Source organism: Procambarus clarkii, chromosome 52, assembly GCF_040958095.1.
Source record: "Procambarus clarkii isolate CNS0578487 chromosome 52, FALCON_Pclarkii_2.0, whole genome shotgun sequence".
NCBI lineage: Eukaryota > Metazoa > Arthropoda > Malacostraca > Decapoda > Cambaridae > Procambarus > Procambarus clarkii.
In genome coordinates, this window is record NC_091201.1 from 25,612,700 (window position 1) to 25,629,573 (window position 16,874).

The 16,874-nt window shown below is 40.2% G+C and overlaps 1 protein-coding gene across 5 annotated transcripts in view; it reads right to left on the bottom strand.

Annotated features, from left to right (window-relative positions):
- The window catches only part of LOC123763628 (uncharacterized), a 149,696-nt gene that overhangs the window by 19,976 nt on the left and 112,846 nt on the right, over positions 1-16,874 (bottom strand). For all 5 annotated transcript variants that reach the window (XR_011222719.1, XR_006773469.2, XR_011222718.1 and 2 more), the window contains one exon: positions 3,070-3,732. Coding sequence is in view for 2 of the 5 variants with exons in the window: in XM_069304360.1 (XP_069160461.1) it covers positions 3,614-3,732 (119 nt within the window). In the remaining 3 variants the exon portion in view is untranslated. The remainder of the gene's footprint in view (positions 1-3,069; positions 3,733-16,874) is intronic.

Below are 16,874 nucleotides of genomic sequence, written 5' to 3' on the forward strand. Positions count from 1 at the left end.
TTTGCACGCAAAGCCAAAGTATATTCATTATAGCTGAAGTCTACCAGTGTATACCCAGCATATTTTGCTATCCCACGTACTAAACCACTCATACCGTCTGCACTCATAGGTAAACTGTTCTTGAAAGGTCAACCTGTTGATAAGACAAGTCCTTTACGCCTGTCGATTAGACAGGTCCTTTAACTACTGTCGTTTAGAAGGTCTTTACTACTATCTTACAACGTTTTAACTTTATCCTCAGTTAAAGCCCCTTTTTGTCCAGGACTAAATGAAATTTTGTGTGTATATACACCGAGAAGCGAGACATATTCTTCGTTCGATGTATATATGTGACTAGCTGATGATACAACATCACTGCTCTCACGAAGAGAAAAGGAAAGATTTTACATTAATAAACATCTTTTGTTAGCAGTTTGATCTGTAAACCAAAAAAAAATTACCGTTTCAACTGGTAGGGAAGGGATAGAACTATCAGGTGAAAGCACTAAATCATTACGACTATACATCACTGTGAAGGGGTCAGAATAAGAATTTAGGATGGGACGGGGGAAAGGAATGGTGCCCAACTACTTGGAGAACAGTCAGGGATTGAACGCCGACCTGCATGTTGCGAGACCGTCGCTCTACCGTCCACCTCAAGTGGTTGGACGTTTTAGCTGGGGGTGACGATAATAATTACATATTTTTATGTTGCATATGGGGGAAGTGAAAACATATAATGGGCTACATTGCCTTCTTTTCAATATAGAATCGCCATTCCCAGCCAAGGGGTGACTTCTATAAACCTAAGTCTTATTTTGTCCAACATAGAGAAACACAACGAATATATATACACCGCAAAGTGTGTATACTCGTTTTTGGGAGTATTTTTCAGTCTTGGACCGTTCAAGGGTAAAGTATACGTGCATCATGATCAGTTGACTATTACAGTGGCTTTAATAATTGGTTAGGTTGGGCTTAATTAAGATAACTCCCAAGCAAATCGACAGGAATTGTATATTATTATTCTCAGCAAATTAATAATAATATTATTATTGCCTTTCTTGTTGCTACTGTTGTTAATGTAATGTAAATATTATTAAATGATTTCTTATCCAAATTCGGATCAGAAGCTGCTCCTTGTTTCTATACATATATTTTCATAAATATAAATATGAGAAATTAGCGTGAAAGGTTATTACGTGATATTTATGAGGAAAAATGTTCATTCTGAATGTAAAATAACGGATTGAGGAAGTCAGTAATGACCCCATCTGAGAGGGCAATGTTTTGCCTAGGAATTAATGATCGCAAATAAATGGTTTGCTCTTGAGCACTCGAGAAGCTGCTAAGATAAAATCTTGCGTTTTATTTGTGTAGTAAGAACATTAGTTCATTAATGCTGTTATTTACGGCTATTCAGTTTGCAAGGTAGACTTTAATTTAAGTGTCTCTAAGATGAATCTCTTTCGCTCTTACTCTTTAAATATGGATTCATATGTAGTTTATAGCCAGGAAAGACCTGGGTAAATACAGGTTCAGAAATAGGGTTGTTGATTTATGGAACAGAATATCGGGTAACGTAACAGACGTATAATTATTTCAAGCGGAGGATAGATATATATATATATATATATATATATATATATATATATATATATATATATATATATATATATATATATATATATATATATATATATATATATATATATGTCGTACCTAGTAGCCAGAACGCACTTCTCAGCCTACTATGCAAGGCCCGATTTGCCTAATAAGCCAAGTTTTCATGAATTAATTGTTTTTCGACTACCTAACCTACCTAACCTAACCTAACTTTTTCTGCTACCTAACCTAACCTAACCTATAAAGATAGGTTAGGTTAGGTTAGGTAGGGTTGGTTAGGTTTAGTCATATATCTACGTTAATTTTAACTCCAATAAAAAAAATTGATCTCATATATAATGAAATGGGTAGCTTTATCATTTCATAAGAAAAAAATTAGAGAAAATATATTAATTCAGGAAAACTTGGCTTATTAGGCAAATCGGGCCTTGCATAGTAGGCTGAGAAGTGCGTTCTGGCTACTAGGTACGACACATATATATATATATATATATATATATATATATATATATATATATATATATATATATATATATATATATATATATATATGTATATAAATATATGTATATATATGTATATATATAATATATATTATTGGTTATACATATTAGCGGCCTCGCATGAGTCTATAAGCCATCTACAGTTCCACTATTATTATGTTCCTAAAAGTAATCTTTAAATGTAAAGACTGATGACTTTCACAATAAAATAACAACTACATGAAATATATACTAGAAAATATTGAAATCGTATGTTGGGATTGAACCTGCGTCCCTGGACTCCCCGAGCAACTGGACCATGATTTTTTTTTTTGTGGGTAGCAGGAGCTCCGTGTGGTGGAAGTCCCCCTACCACCCGGAGCCTCAGGTGTAACCACCCTTTGTGTTATGAACACGTATTTGCACATTATTTAATGTACAATCGATATAATTTTTTGACAAATTTTCTGATATCAGTGCGTAATGTTTTATCATACGAAAAGAAAAACAATTGATTTTAATTTTTAGAGCGTTTTGAAGGTCTAGCTGATATTGGAATTACTAGAAGGTTCACCGGTCCCCCTTTGGCTCAATGTAAATGTACTGGTGGCGACCCTGTTCCGACCATGTTGAGCACATATCCGACAGCAACCACAGTGGAGAATTGAGCAAGGTTAGCCAAAGTGTCAGACCTCGAATAGACAGACATTCCAATATAAATATATAGAAGTTTGTATTGCGTTTGTGAATTTGAATAAATGATTATTATTTTAGCTAGTCTTGCAAAATTTCAGGCTTAGAAACAATATCAGTTTACACTCTTATAATGATGAGCAAATTAAAAACAAAATAGTCAAATTCCTTCGACTTTTTTGTACAGCTATGTTTATTTTTGTGTATTTAATCTTTATTCTTATGAATAGACTTATATTAAACTTGATTTAAATTAACTTTGAGAGTAGTAAATGAGAGAAGGAGTTACCGTGAATGTGTGGGAGTGTTGCTGGTACTTCCTCTTCCTGGTAATGGTATTCTCCTCTCTCTTCCCCTTCTGGTAATGGTATTCTCCTTTCTCTTCCTCTTCTGGTATTCTCCTTTCTCTTCCCCTTCTGGTATTCTGGGTTTACTTCAGTTGACTGGAATTTTCTTTTATTTCTGTATTCGTGTCTTCGTTAATTCTATTTGATTTGTTCGTCTCCTGTTCTCTTCAATACCCTTCCCCCCCCCCCCCCCATGTCATCTTGAATCACTACTCACTTTTTCATGGTTTTCGTAAAATATTTTTTTTCTAGCATCTTCGCTATATTTTTCCTTGTCATTTTTTAGTTATTGTTTTTGTTGTGCTTGTTCTAGATATATTTTATGTACAATTCTTTGTGCATTATTCCCCTTTACTTATATTTCTTACTTCCCCTTTTTTTGTGGAGATACCCATGATCTTAATCCTCTATCAATTTGCATACAAGTTACTTGCACACTGAGCACGTGTTGGTCAGCAAGGTTGAGAGACTCAAGGATATCACTGATCACTCGGACGAATTGGAGGAGAAGATGGTTATCGAAGAGTAGCGCATGGGGGCAGTACGATATACTTCATCTAAGGAGAACAGACACGGGCAGCGACTCCTTTGGCTTGACACACAATCTGCAAGAACGAACATGGGGCATTTAAATCGCAGATGTTATCATTGGCCAAGATGTCAAAGCATCTGGAAAAGTGAGTGACTTCTGGCCACTACAATGTTTACTAGGCCATTTAAAGGGACAAATTTAATTCTGCCAGGGAAGGAACATAGGTATAAGTGTTGTAAATAAATTAAAAGGGGGTAGGAAAGCTGTGGTAAACTAGGGATAGGTAATTGTATAAGTGTCTTTTGGTAAGGAGAAAGGAAGGCACAGTAGAATGAATAGGTTGGAGAGAAAGAGAGAGAGAGAGAGAGAGAGAGGTGAGTCAGAGAGTGAGAGACAGAGACAGAGATTGAGGAGTAGAGATAAGGCAGAACTCAAGAGTGACAATGTACATGAAAACGAAAATAATAATGAGCAGTAAAAGACGATTTCAAATAACAAAATATAATTATACCATAAAAGTGAATTTTCAAGCAAAATTATCAATCTGAAAATAATATTTCATTAAAGAAAGAAGGAAAAGCAGATGCGTAGTTCTACTAGGATGGAAAAATTTAATTAGGTCATTAGGTCAAAAGATTAATTTCTTACAGGTAATGCTAAAAAAAAATGGATCTTGATGGAAAACAAATCACCGATTACAGACTTTTTTACGAAAATCACTGTGGATCCTGAGCAGCCCATTTTGGACACCTATCACACGAAAATTACCCAGGAAAATTTGGTTAGGATAGGCCCAAGCGTCAAGAGAGAACGAGAGGGAGGAAGAGAGAGTAGGACAATCATAGGCGGGTCGGGGTCGGCCCCCACGACCCAACCTTTTAGTGCTTTTGTTTACCCAAACACCAGGTCGACCTACGCTCCGAACACCTCTTCCATACTACATATAAAATACAAATTTATCTCTTATTTCCAAATACATTCGGTTTAGAATAGGTTCAGATGGGATAGGATAGGATGGGTGGGTTAGGCTAGGTTTGGTTGGGTGAGGTTGGACTAGGTTCAATTTGGGAGATAGGAAGAAGGGGACAGGGTAGCCATGATACCTGGCGACGAGGGAGTGTTGTCATGGCTACTGGTGACGGCATGACAAGGCAAGGGGAGAGGTAGGGAGGGGGAGGGGAGAGAAGAGAGGAAATGGGAAGAATCAGATGAAAAGGAATTGGGAAGTTAGGGAAAGTAAAACGTGAGAAGACCATTTAACTTGGAAGAAGGATAAAGATGAGGAGAGATGAGGGGGAATAAATAGGGAGAGAGGGATGAGAGGGGAAGAGTAGTGGGTGTGGGAGAGTAGTGGATATGGGAGAGGAGTGGGTGGGGAGAGAATAGCCGCGCGTGGCTGGAACGGAGAATGAAGATGGGGTGACAGGTAGAGGAAGAGGGAGAGAGAGTGAAAGATTGATGATGGGATGGGATGAGACGGCGAAAGAAACGTGGGATGGAAGGAGATAGACAGGGAGGGAATTGGGAAGAGAGGAAGGGAATCAAACGAGTGACTTCCTAGTAACCAAATTAATCAACTTGCCCCCCTTATAACATCTATATAAAATAATTTCAGCTAAAGGTATAATATAAAATACTTCTCTAATTAATAGAGACAAAGTACTTTCTCGATTACAACTTATTTTATGGTCATTATCAGTTAATTAGCTGCTGATGGTTCAAAGTCAGTTACAAGGTACGGATTATTTTGAGGATTTGAAGCGGTTCTGTCTACCTTAAAGCGGTTCTGTCTACCTTAAAGCGGTTCTGTCTACCTTGAAGCGGTTCTGTCTACCTTGGAGCATAAGGTCCTTGCAACCCATCTACACCAATCAGGTCCAATATTTATTAGTTCGAGGAAGCGTCAATATTGCGGTGCTTTTTAATTTCACATAAACACCAGGATTTGTACGTTAGTGGATATCATCACAACTCCGATGGCTTTGCTCATTATTTTTATTAGCAGTAATAGAAGTCATTGTATTAATATGTGTAATAGTTCACGATATCCAAAATTTCATTGTTTTTTAGGAACTATCCCTGTCTGTCTTTTTGTAGAATTACTTATTTAAGGTCTTTGAAATATATTTTAAGTCTGAACTTGATACACGTGATTTTGGTTCTTATATTAGAGTAATTCTTCCCTTGGTGTTGCAACCCTTCCCTTAGTGTTGCAACCCTTCTCTTAGTGTTGCAACCCTTCCCTTAGTGTTGCAACCCTTCTCTTAGTGTTGCAACCCTTCTCTTAGTGTTGCAACCCTTCCCTTTAGTGTTGCAACCCTTCCCTTTAGTGTTGCAACCCTTCCCTTAGTGTTGCAACCCTTCCCCTTAGTGTTGCAACCCTTCCCTTTAGTGTTGCAACCCTTCCCTTTAGTGTTGCAACCCTTCTCTTAGTGTTGCAACCCTTCCCTTTAGTGTTGCAACCCTTCCCTTTAGTGTTGCAACCCTTCCCTTTAGTGTTGCAACCCTTCTCTTAGTGTTGCAACCCTTCTCTTAGTGTTGCAACCCTTCCCTCCCCTTTCTAACCTCGTTTCCCTGTTCGACCTCTTCCTCTCCCCCTCTCTAATGACAATGACCTTCATTCTTCTTATCACCTGTCCGATAACTAACTGCTCGTATCTCCATCACACTCTCTATCCCTTTCCCTAAATTTTAGCTAATTTCCTATAGTGGTCTCCAAGCCGCTGCCGCCGAGGTATCATAAAAGAGCAAAGAACGGCGCTCTAAGACGCAACGGTCTATTTCGGTGAATATTTAAACGCTATTGAAAGTTATTTTACTGACGTAATTTGAAATTTGCTTCGCTGCCAAGACTCCACCCCATCCCACCTCCTATCACCCATTCCCTTTCCCCTCCCATGGGGGAAAGAAGAAGAGTGAGTTTTAAGACGTTACGATCTATTTTGGTGCATATATGAACGCGATTTGGACGTTATTTCTCCCTCCCCCGCCTTAATTTGAATTTTGGCGGGCATCCCGCGCGGCCCAACTGAAAACCATCGATCAGCGGGTTGAAATATGGACACTGATATCGGCATTCTGTCCGCCTGCCCCCACACCAAAGATTAAAGGTCCAAGTTTCACTATGGTGGGCAGAAAAGGCTTTGAAAGATGTACAGTAAACAGCCTCTAACCTTTCTTGGAGATAACGGGGAAAATTGAAGCATAAGAAGGACACTATATATATATATATATATATATATATATATATATATATATATATATATATATATATATATATATATATATATATATATATATATATATATAATTGAGCGAAACGGCTGGCGAATTAACGAACACAAACCAATGTTTTGAGGATAGGCTCATCATTCCGATTGTAACATATTGAACAGGGATCGAACCCTTCAATGATGTTCTCATATACTTACCACGGCATTGTAATTTCCTTTGTGTGTGTGTCGTCGTGTAAACATCGACTGGATTTATGTTTGAGAGGCAAGTATAATATCTTGAGTTGACATTGAAGCCCTTGAGGCCTTTTGAGGTAAAGTAATCCCCCCTTTGAGGTAAAGTAATCCCTCTTTGAGATAAAGTAATCCCCCTTTGAGGTAAAGTAATCCCCATTTTGAGGTAAAGTAATCCCCATTTTGAGGTAAAGTAATCCCCTTTTGAGGTAAGGTAATCCTCCTTTTATGTAAAGTAATCCCCTTTTGATGTAAAATAATCCCCCTTTTGAGGTAAAGTAATCCCCCTTTGAGGTAAAGTAATCCCCCTTTGAGGTAAAGTAATCCCCATTTGAAGTAATCCCCCCTTTGAGGTGAAGTAATCCCCATTTGAGGTAAAGTAATCCTGTCATCATTCGGTGGATGAGGTGATCCTTCATTCCTGCCAGTACTTGTTGATAATGGATGAGATAACCAGTTCGCCACGACCACCAATGATAGCTGACCCGAGATATCCAGATTTTAACTATAATGTTGAGTGCCATGAGGGTCGAAATAGCCTTAGCTGCTCTATATTTTTGAGATATATTACCATTGCCTCAATAAACTACCACGAACCTGAAATAATGGTTGATATCAGTTCTTCATAAATCACTCAATTAGTCATTGAACCTGAATTATGTTTCGGTCAACAACGCAATATTTCACTGCATATAGTCCAACTGTAGAGCAGTTGGACGATAATGATATATTTTACATATATCATATGTTAGTGATTGGGTGTGTTAATAGCACAATAGATCACTGTACGATAGACAATACAATAGATCACAGTTGTACGATAGCAGCATCATATGTCACCTGTAAGAGCATTTGTACGGGAGGGAGGGACACCATAGATAACCGTCGCGCAATGGTACGATAACAAGACCATTGATCACGGTCGTGAATCGAGACGGCGAACAGTAGACTGAAAACAACAGGTGCCGCTGCCTAGTATACCTACTCTACCCTATCTAGTATACTTACCCTACCTAGTATACCTACTCTTCACACGCCCAGCAGGTCATTTCTGAGCCTGCCTGGCCTGCCTTCACGGTACCAATCAGAGTAATAACCTTCAACTTCACAATATGCAACCCCTGCATGGCTCGCTTTGCATCCTGAGCGTTTCTCTAATTATCGTGGAACTACGGCAATTTAGCGTCCTCGGATGGCTTTGATATAACGAGATTTTATGCAACATTGAATTCCCAATTTATGAATGGTGCAATGATGCAAATGAACAAAAGCCACGGCCCTCGCAAGAGGGATATTAAGGACATGAAGGGGATGACTCTTACGTATTTCTTAAGGGCTTGCGGGTTAGTTTGACGAGGCGCCATCTGAAGGTAGTTACGTCAGCCTAGTTGCCGCAGATGTCACGCTCATAGAGAAAAATACTGGGCTTTGTATCGTTTGGAAACAGCTATTTGTATGTGGGAACAACGATAGCATATTGTCGTCGTTGTATTATTTTGTTTACATGGGCGTGTGTTTACGCACGCATATATGTGTGCGTGTGCGTGCGAAAAGATGTAACTGTGTGTGCGTGTAGAGTGCGCCTGCACTCTCCCCTTCAATCTCAGTTTTTTCAGCTGTCATGCAATGTGTGACTGACCAACAGACCTGTATGATATTAGCATTGACGACCTCCTCCATGAAATCATTTCATTCCACTCTAGTCTTAGGTTATATTCTTTATTAAATCTTTATGGCTCGTGTGTGTGTGTGTGTGTGTGTGTGTGTGTGTGTGTGTGTGTGTGTGTGTGTGTGTGTGTGTGAGTGTGTGTGTGTGTGTGTGTGTGTGTCTTATTTTAATCCATGACCTCTCTTTTAGCCCTTAGATCTGAAAAACCTTTAATTCTTGTCGATTTCGTCAATATCCCTCAAGATTTTATACGTCGCAATCATGTTTCCTCTTTTTTTTTTCTTTTTCGTATCTAATGTAGTAAGATCCAGTTCCATAGATACTCCAGTTTTGTCAGGAAACAGTTATGAGTCATATCTCTGGCCTCATTCGAGTTCCAGCTTTTTTTTTTTAGAATTGGGTTTGATATGAGTCAACGATCCCTAAATTTCTGCTTGTTTATAAAAACTTCTCATGTGCTGGCCAGCTTTGCATATGCCGCTGGTGTGATTTTGTTAATATGAGCCTCCAGGAGAAATGCTTGGTATATTATTCCTATTCTTAAATCCTATATTTTTTATGATTTCAAGATCTTTCTTTCTCTGAGAATGTAGTGTTTTTTTTACAGTTGCATTGTTCCCTCCCGCACTCCCATTATGTTGCATTTATTTATGGTGAAGTCGAGCAGCCATCTCAAGGACCATTTGGTATGGTTGTCCCTCTAGCAATGCAAGAATCGCAGTCCTGAACTTTTTTTATTTTATGTGTTTAACTTACTGTTAAACGGTTTGTTTGTTGAGATTTCCATTGGCTTAAGTCGTGATGTCTTTTGGTAAAATATTAAGTAATTTCAGTGTTTTCCATTTGTTTTATCCAAGGTATAAATAGCAGTTACAGTTGCATTTGACGTTTCTGGTCTGTTTCACCTTCTATTTCTTCATCTCTGTCTCAATCACATTTCCCTCTCTCCCTATCACACTCAATTTTTCCCTTCAACTCTTCCTATTCTTTCACCTCTCTCTTTCTCCCTCCTTCTCATCTCCCAAAGCTTCCTCAGCTCCGGCACGAGACACTACACAGCTGGCACACCCCTCTCCACACCTTCCTCACCCCCCCTCCCCCCTCTTACCTATCGTCACCCCTCCCCTTACCTATCATCACTTGTCTCACCCTCCCCCCTTCTCTGTTTATTGGCTCTGCAAGCCTCGTGGTGTCTTGTGTCTGCGGCCTGCTTGGCTTCCTCTTTTTCGCTATCTATAACGAATAAGTGAGTTATTGCTATCGTCGAGCTTAGCAACGATGATAACGATCCCCCCCCCTCCTCTTCCGGTGAAGATACTCTCTCTTCCACTCTCTCTTCCACTCCCTCGATATCTCTTCGGTGATTCATGCCAACAGAGGGTTTTTTTTTCCTTGTTGGCTTTTTCAAAGCGTCTCATTTTACACTACTCACACAAGTACAAATATAGTGATGTCAGTAAATATTGACGAAACTGACAATATTGATGTACTTTTGAAGCACATAAAAGTTCATATTGTATATTGATTTTTTTTTCGTATGTGCTATGGAACTGTAATGTTGCATTCAGTGATGATTGTGCTTGCTGGTTGAGGACGAATCAAGGTATTTCCCTCTGGTGTTTCCGGTACGTGTAAAAGGTGCGTGTAAAAGGTGCGTGTAAAAGGTGCGTGTAAAAGGTGTGCGTAAAAGGTGCGTGTAAAAGGTGCTCTAATTGCAGCTCATCATCAAAACAAGGGATTGTGAGGGTTCACAATGTATATCAAATAGTGACCACAGAACTGTACTTAAGTGTGTACTTGGACTTGTAGTTCACCGAGTATAAGTTCGTTCGAGGCTATGGCTCGAAAAGTGCTTCGATCACTTTTGGCCTGTAGTGCAAATACTCCCTAAATTGACGTAGCCAAGGCTAACCTAGACCAAACTCTGCATAAATCCACTATATAATAAATAATATTATTGTTAATACGACAGAAGAAAACTCGGAATCGAAGCGGAGCTGCTCTTGGATATCGTGTCTACAGGGTTCCTTATACTTCATCACCTCTTCCTTCTCCTCTTCCTCCCTCGCTATATTAATCTGATATCAAAGTTATGTCAATTTATATATATCGTTAATGTTTCGAAAAAGCATCATAAAATTTATTTGAAGCTCAGACTTTATCACGGATATAACGTCTGGACATTATAGGTAAATTATTGGTAAATTATTATAGGTAAATTATAGTGTCTGGACATTATAGGTCATGTTTCTCAAGAGATTCTATGCTCACCGAATTGTGACAAAAAGTCCAGCATAAATCTCTTTCACGTATAATTAAGTCGATTGTAATAAGTAACTCGTTGAAGATCTTGAAGCTCCTCGACCTGAGATAATCCTCCAGTGAGGATTTATTAAACTCCATTTCTCATGCCGTGGGTGAACATAACAGTTTAGCTGATTGTTCAACACCTTCGATTAGGCAGAAATTTTCATCATAACAGTGTGAACAACACACTCCAAGTTGAAAGACCATTAACCGCCGGGTTGTTCAATATTTGAGTGAACAAGCAGAGTGTATAACTGTCTCTAACAGCAAGCCATCTCGAAGGGTTTCTTGATCCCTTGCCCAACGCAAACAAGCAAGGAGTTAAGAAGCAGATTAACCCATTTACCCACTTAAACTTAACAACCGTCCCAGAATAGACGTTCCAGGATGATTCTTGTAAATTGACCTACGTAAGGAATAAAAATTTTAACTTGCATCTTACCAATCAGGGGGCATTGAAAGACGGGGATATTTCTAGTAACAATTAAATTTCTAGTAACAATTAAATTTCTAGTAACAATTATTTCTAGTAAATATAAACAATATTTCTAGTAACAATTGAAATAACTGCTGATAATTGTGGCAAGATTGTGGTCAATCTTCCTCCTTGTTAAATTTCCATGCATTTTTTTTTTTCGAATGGTATATTTGGTGTTCCATTATGATATTTTATTGTCGCTGTTAGGTGGTAAGCCTCACCAGTTAAGGCTGGATAATCAGCCTGAACTAATCAGTCGGGGCTGGATATAAAGCCTGACCTAATCAGTCGAGGCTGGATATGTAGTCTGAACTAATCAGTCATGGCTCGATATGTAGCCTGAACTAATCAGTCGAGGCTGGATATGTAGTCTGAACTAATCAGTCGAGGCTGGATATGTAGCCTGAGCTAATCAGTCAAGGCTGGATATGTAGGCTGAACTAATCAGTCAAGGCTGGATATGTAGCCTGACCTAATCAGTCAAGGCTGGATATGTAGCCTAAACTAATCAGTCAAGGCTGGATATAAAGCCTGAACTAATCAGTCGAGGCTGGATATGTAGTCTGACTTAATCAGTCAAGGCTGGATATGTAGCCTGAACTAATCAGTCAAGGCTGGATATAAAGCCTGAACTAATCAGTCGAGGCTGGATATGTAGCCTGAACTAATCAGTCAAGGCTGGATATAAAGCCTGAACTAATCAATCAAGGCTGGATATAAAGCCTGAACTAATCAGTCAAGGCTGGATATGTAGCCTGACCTAATCAGTCAAGATTAGATATCAAGCCTTGGCTGAGACTCTTCACTAACGTTCACTAACTTCAGTAGACAACTTCTGTGTAAAAACAAAGATTTTGCTGTCAGTATCTTCTTCATCCTCACTCTCCTGTTTGTTCTCTTCCTACCTCACCTTCTTCATTGTATAGTTCTTGTCTTTCACCTTCTCATTTTCTTAATCTGCCAACTTCCACTTTCTTCTCTACAAACCTTCTCCTCCAATTTAATGCAGATTTTTCCATTCCACTTACATTCTCTTCCTGACATTCCTTCTCCTGAGTTTCTTTCCTCCTTGTGACCTACCTACCTCCTCCTTCTCCTCCTACCTGCTTCTGCTTCTCCCGCTGTCACCGATGTCTTCGCGGAGTGACACAGACAGACTTAACACCGTGATTTCAAGAAAATCCGTCATTCCCAGCCTTGGCGGAGTGATTAATGAATTCAACTTTCGAACCATAAGAACTTTTCTCTCCCTTTCTCTCTCTCTCTCTCTCTCTCTCTCTCTCTCTCTCTCTCTCTCTCTCTCTCTCTCTCTCTCTCTCTCTCTCTCTCTCTCTCTCTCTCTCTCTCTCTCGCTCTCGCGCGCGCTTCATTTTCATCCGACGAATGAACCAGATGGCAGCATGATGTAAAGGGAATGAGATTACAGCCAAGAGATTTACGCTCCTTATTACGACACAGTCTGCAGTGAATCACAGCCTGTGAGAAGAAAATAATATTAGGCCAGACAGGACCGCGACTGGAGCTGCCTTCGTCTTGGCTCCGGATATGTTAGAGATTATCGGATATATTTGGATATATTTTGGCGAGAACGTGGTGGTGGGGTGGGGAGGAGGTGTCTACTGTATGGAGTAGGAAAGGTATGACGCAGGCCAAGTATGAAGCAGGTCTGGTATGAAGCAGGTCTTGCATCTGCGTCATCAGCTGGTGGGAGACATAGAAGCAACGTTGCTTCTCTGGGTAACCTTACTCGAGTCACTGACTTAATGGCACCATTACTCTCCCTCACCCCTTCCTCTCTCACTCCTACCTCTCTCTCTCTCTCTCTCTCCTGCCTCTCCCTCACTCCTTCCTCTCTCACTCCTGCCTCTCTCTCTCTCTCTCTCCTGCCTCTCCCTCACCCCTTCCTCTCTCACTCCTGCCTCTCTCTCTCTCTCTCTCCTGCCTCTCCCTCACCCCTTCCTCTCTCACTCCTGCCTCTCTCTCTCTCTCTCTCTCTCTCTCTCTCTCCTGCCTCTCCCTCATTCCTTATCTCTTTTACTGTTTTCCTCATTCATACGCCTAGATTCTTATTTACTCCTAAGTAAATATTGGCAAAAGTTGAAAGAAGCATTCCCACACTTATGTCTACCTCGGGCGGATATCGAACCTGGGTCTTTTGGACTACGACTTCCGAACGTTGTCTGCTTGGCCGCGCGGACCGTTAGTGTGTGTGTGTGTGTGTGTGTGTGTGTGTGTGTGTGTGTGTGTGTGTGTGTGTGTGTGTGTGTGTGTGTGTGTGTGTGTGTCTGAGTGTGAGTGTGTGAGTGTGAGTGTGTGTTTGAGTTAGTTTCATTCTGTTAGTATTCAGTGTGAACATTTCGTCTATTTCCACTCTGTCAATCCCCCTGAGTATTTTATATGTTTCTATCATATCCCCTCTATTCCCTATTTTTTTTTCTTGTGTCATAAGGTTCAGTTCCTTCAGGCGCTCTTTATATCTCATCCCTTGTAACGCTGGGACGAGCCTCGTCGCAAACTTCTGAGCCTTTTCTAGTTTCCTTGTGTGTTTCTTCAGGTGGGGACTCCATGATGGGGCGACATATTCTAAGACTGGTCTCATGTAAGCAGTATAAAACGCCCTAAAAGTCTCCTCTCTTGGTTTCTGAATGATGTTCTAACTTTTGCTAGTGTAGAGTACACTGCTGTCGTTATCCTATTTGTATGTGCCTCAGGAGTTAGCTTAGGTGATACGTCCACGCCCAGGTCTCTTTCTCGAATCGTTACAGGTAGGTAGTTCCCCTTCATTGTGTACTGTCCTTTTGGTCTCCTATCACCTGATCTCATTTCAATAACATTACATTTGCTCGTGTTGAACTCCAGTAGCCATTTCTCTGACCTATGCAACCTGTTCAAGTCTTCTTGGAGAATCCTACAATCTTCATCTGTCACAACTCTTCTCATTACTTTTGCGCCATCCGCGAACATCGACTAATAGGACTCTACTCCAGTAAACATGTCATTAACGTACGTATATTAAAAATAGAACCGGTCCTAGCACCGATCCTTGAGGTACTCCACTCGTTACTGCTTGCCCCTTACCGTTACTCTCTGGCTATTTCTTGTTAGGTAGTTCCTTACCCATGTAAGGGGCCTTTCCGCTTACTCCCACCTGCCTCTCAGGTTTGAATAACAGTCTCGTGTGCGGTACTGTATCCAAGGCTTTTTGGCACTCCAGAAATATGCAGTCTGCCAATCCTTACCTGTCCTGCCTTATTTTTGTTATTTTATCTTAGAATTCCATGAGGATTGTTAGGAGTGATTTCCTTTCCCTGAACCCATGTTGATGTTTGTTCACAAAACTAATGGTCTCTACGTGTGTAACAAGTCTTAGCCTAATTATTCTGTGTAGTATTTTACAGAGGATGCTTGTCAGTGATACAGGTCTGCAGTTAAGTGCCTCCTCAATATCCCCTTTCTTGAAAATTAGTACCACATTTGCCTTCTTCTAGCAACTGGACAACTCTCCCCTTGTAAGGGACTCATTAAAGATCTTTGCCAGAGGCACGCTGAGGGCCTGCACTGCCTCTTTTAGTATCCACGGTGATACATTGTCTAGTCCAACTGCTACAGTTGCAGCCAGTGTTGTCAGCTGTTTCATTAACTCCTCTGCTGTCATCTCCATATCTGATAATCTTTCATCTAGGGTCATCTCTCCTTAACAATGGGAGCTGCTCAGACTCGGTTGTGAACACTCTATGGAAACTGACATTCATTTACTGAATGCCAGTTTCCTTGTCACTTTCCGCAGATTTCCTTGTCACTTTCTGCATACGCCTCTTCCGTTTTCATTATTCTTGTCACTTGGGCATTCACCTACATTTTCCTTCTTATAAGGCTATGTAGTAATTTAGGTTGCTTTTCGCTTTGATCGCCCAACCACTTGGACTGGACGGTAGAGCGACAGTCTCGCTTCATGCAGGTCGGCGTTCAATCCCCGACCGTCCAAGTAGTTGGGCACCATTCCGTAATCCATATCCCATCCCAAATCCTTAACCTGACCTCTCTCCTGTGCTACATAGTCGCGATGGATTGACGCTTTCTCCTGATCCTTCCTTCCTTCTCTAAGCAGATATTACTACTAGTTGTGATCAGTGAAACTCATTGTTGCTGAGATATCTTCCCTGGAATATCTAAAGATTAGAGTAATGTTATCATCATAGCCTTAGACTTCGGGACGAACTGAAGAATGTGTTGACCAGACCACACACTAGAAAGTAAAGGAACGACGACGTTTCGGTCCGTCCTGGACCATTCTCAAGTCGATTGTGATTTGAGAATGGTCCAGGACGGACCGAAACGTCGTCGTACCTTCTCTTTCTAGTGTGTGGTCTGGTCAACATACTTTAACCACGTTATTGTGACTCATCGCCTGCAACTGAAGAATGTCATTGACATGGACATTCCCAACAAAGGACCGAAGCCGTCTATATTTGTCGTAAAACTATTTTCTCAAGTAACATTGATTGGTGGCCATAAAACAGCTTTCCATTTGAGGTTTACAATAACTTTTGCTTTCTTCTAGGTGGAAAATATTCCGTGATCTAGGTAGAGCTGTTTTAGGGGGATTGAATAGCTCATTTATCTGGAGAAAATGCTTAGCTTTGAAGAAAGGGAGGAAGAGTAGATTCCACCTGGGCTAAAGAACGGTATACAACGGTTTTAAGAAAGTGGTGGACCTCATCTTATTAAAATATCACCGCTGAAGGATTTTACACATTGAGGTGTGCTGAGGAAATACTTTATTTATGTCTATCTCTCATCCTCTTCTTTATAATTAACAAAAGATTGTGTTTAATAGGATTACAAGCTCCCCCTAAATTCCCGTAGGAGTGACCCATATCTAACAGAAACAAGTTGGATAGCACACGCCAGCATCTGACTTAGCAGTGATGCAAATGAATTTAGAAAGGTTTGTTTAAATGCAAGAGATAACATTATCTTTCGGCTGGAGGACTTTAAAGTTAGACTGCCATGTTGTGCGCTGCTATTTTATTTTATTTTTTAATCAATGTAAATATTGCTCAATGCGCAAATTTGTTTTTCATTGTGTCTGTGCTTGCAAACCTGCAGAAAGGTCAATATATATGTGAAATGATAACTTTCATTCTCTCTCTCTCTCTCCCTCTCTCTCTCTCTCTCTCTCTCTCTCTCTCTCTCTCTCTCTCTCTCTCTCTCTCTCTCTCTCTCTCTCTCTCTCTCTCTCTCTCTCTCTCTTTCTCATATATGAGAGTGAAATATGAGATACACACACACAC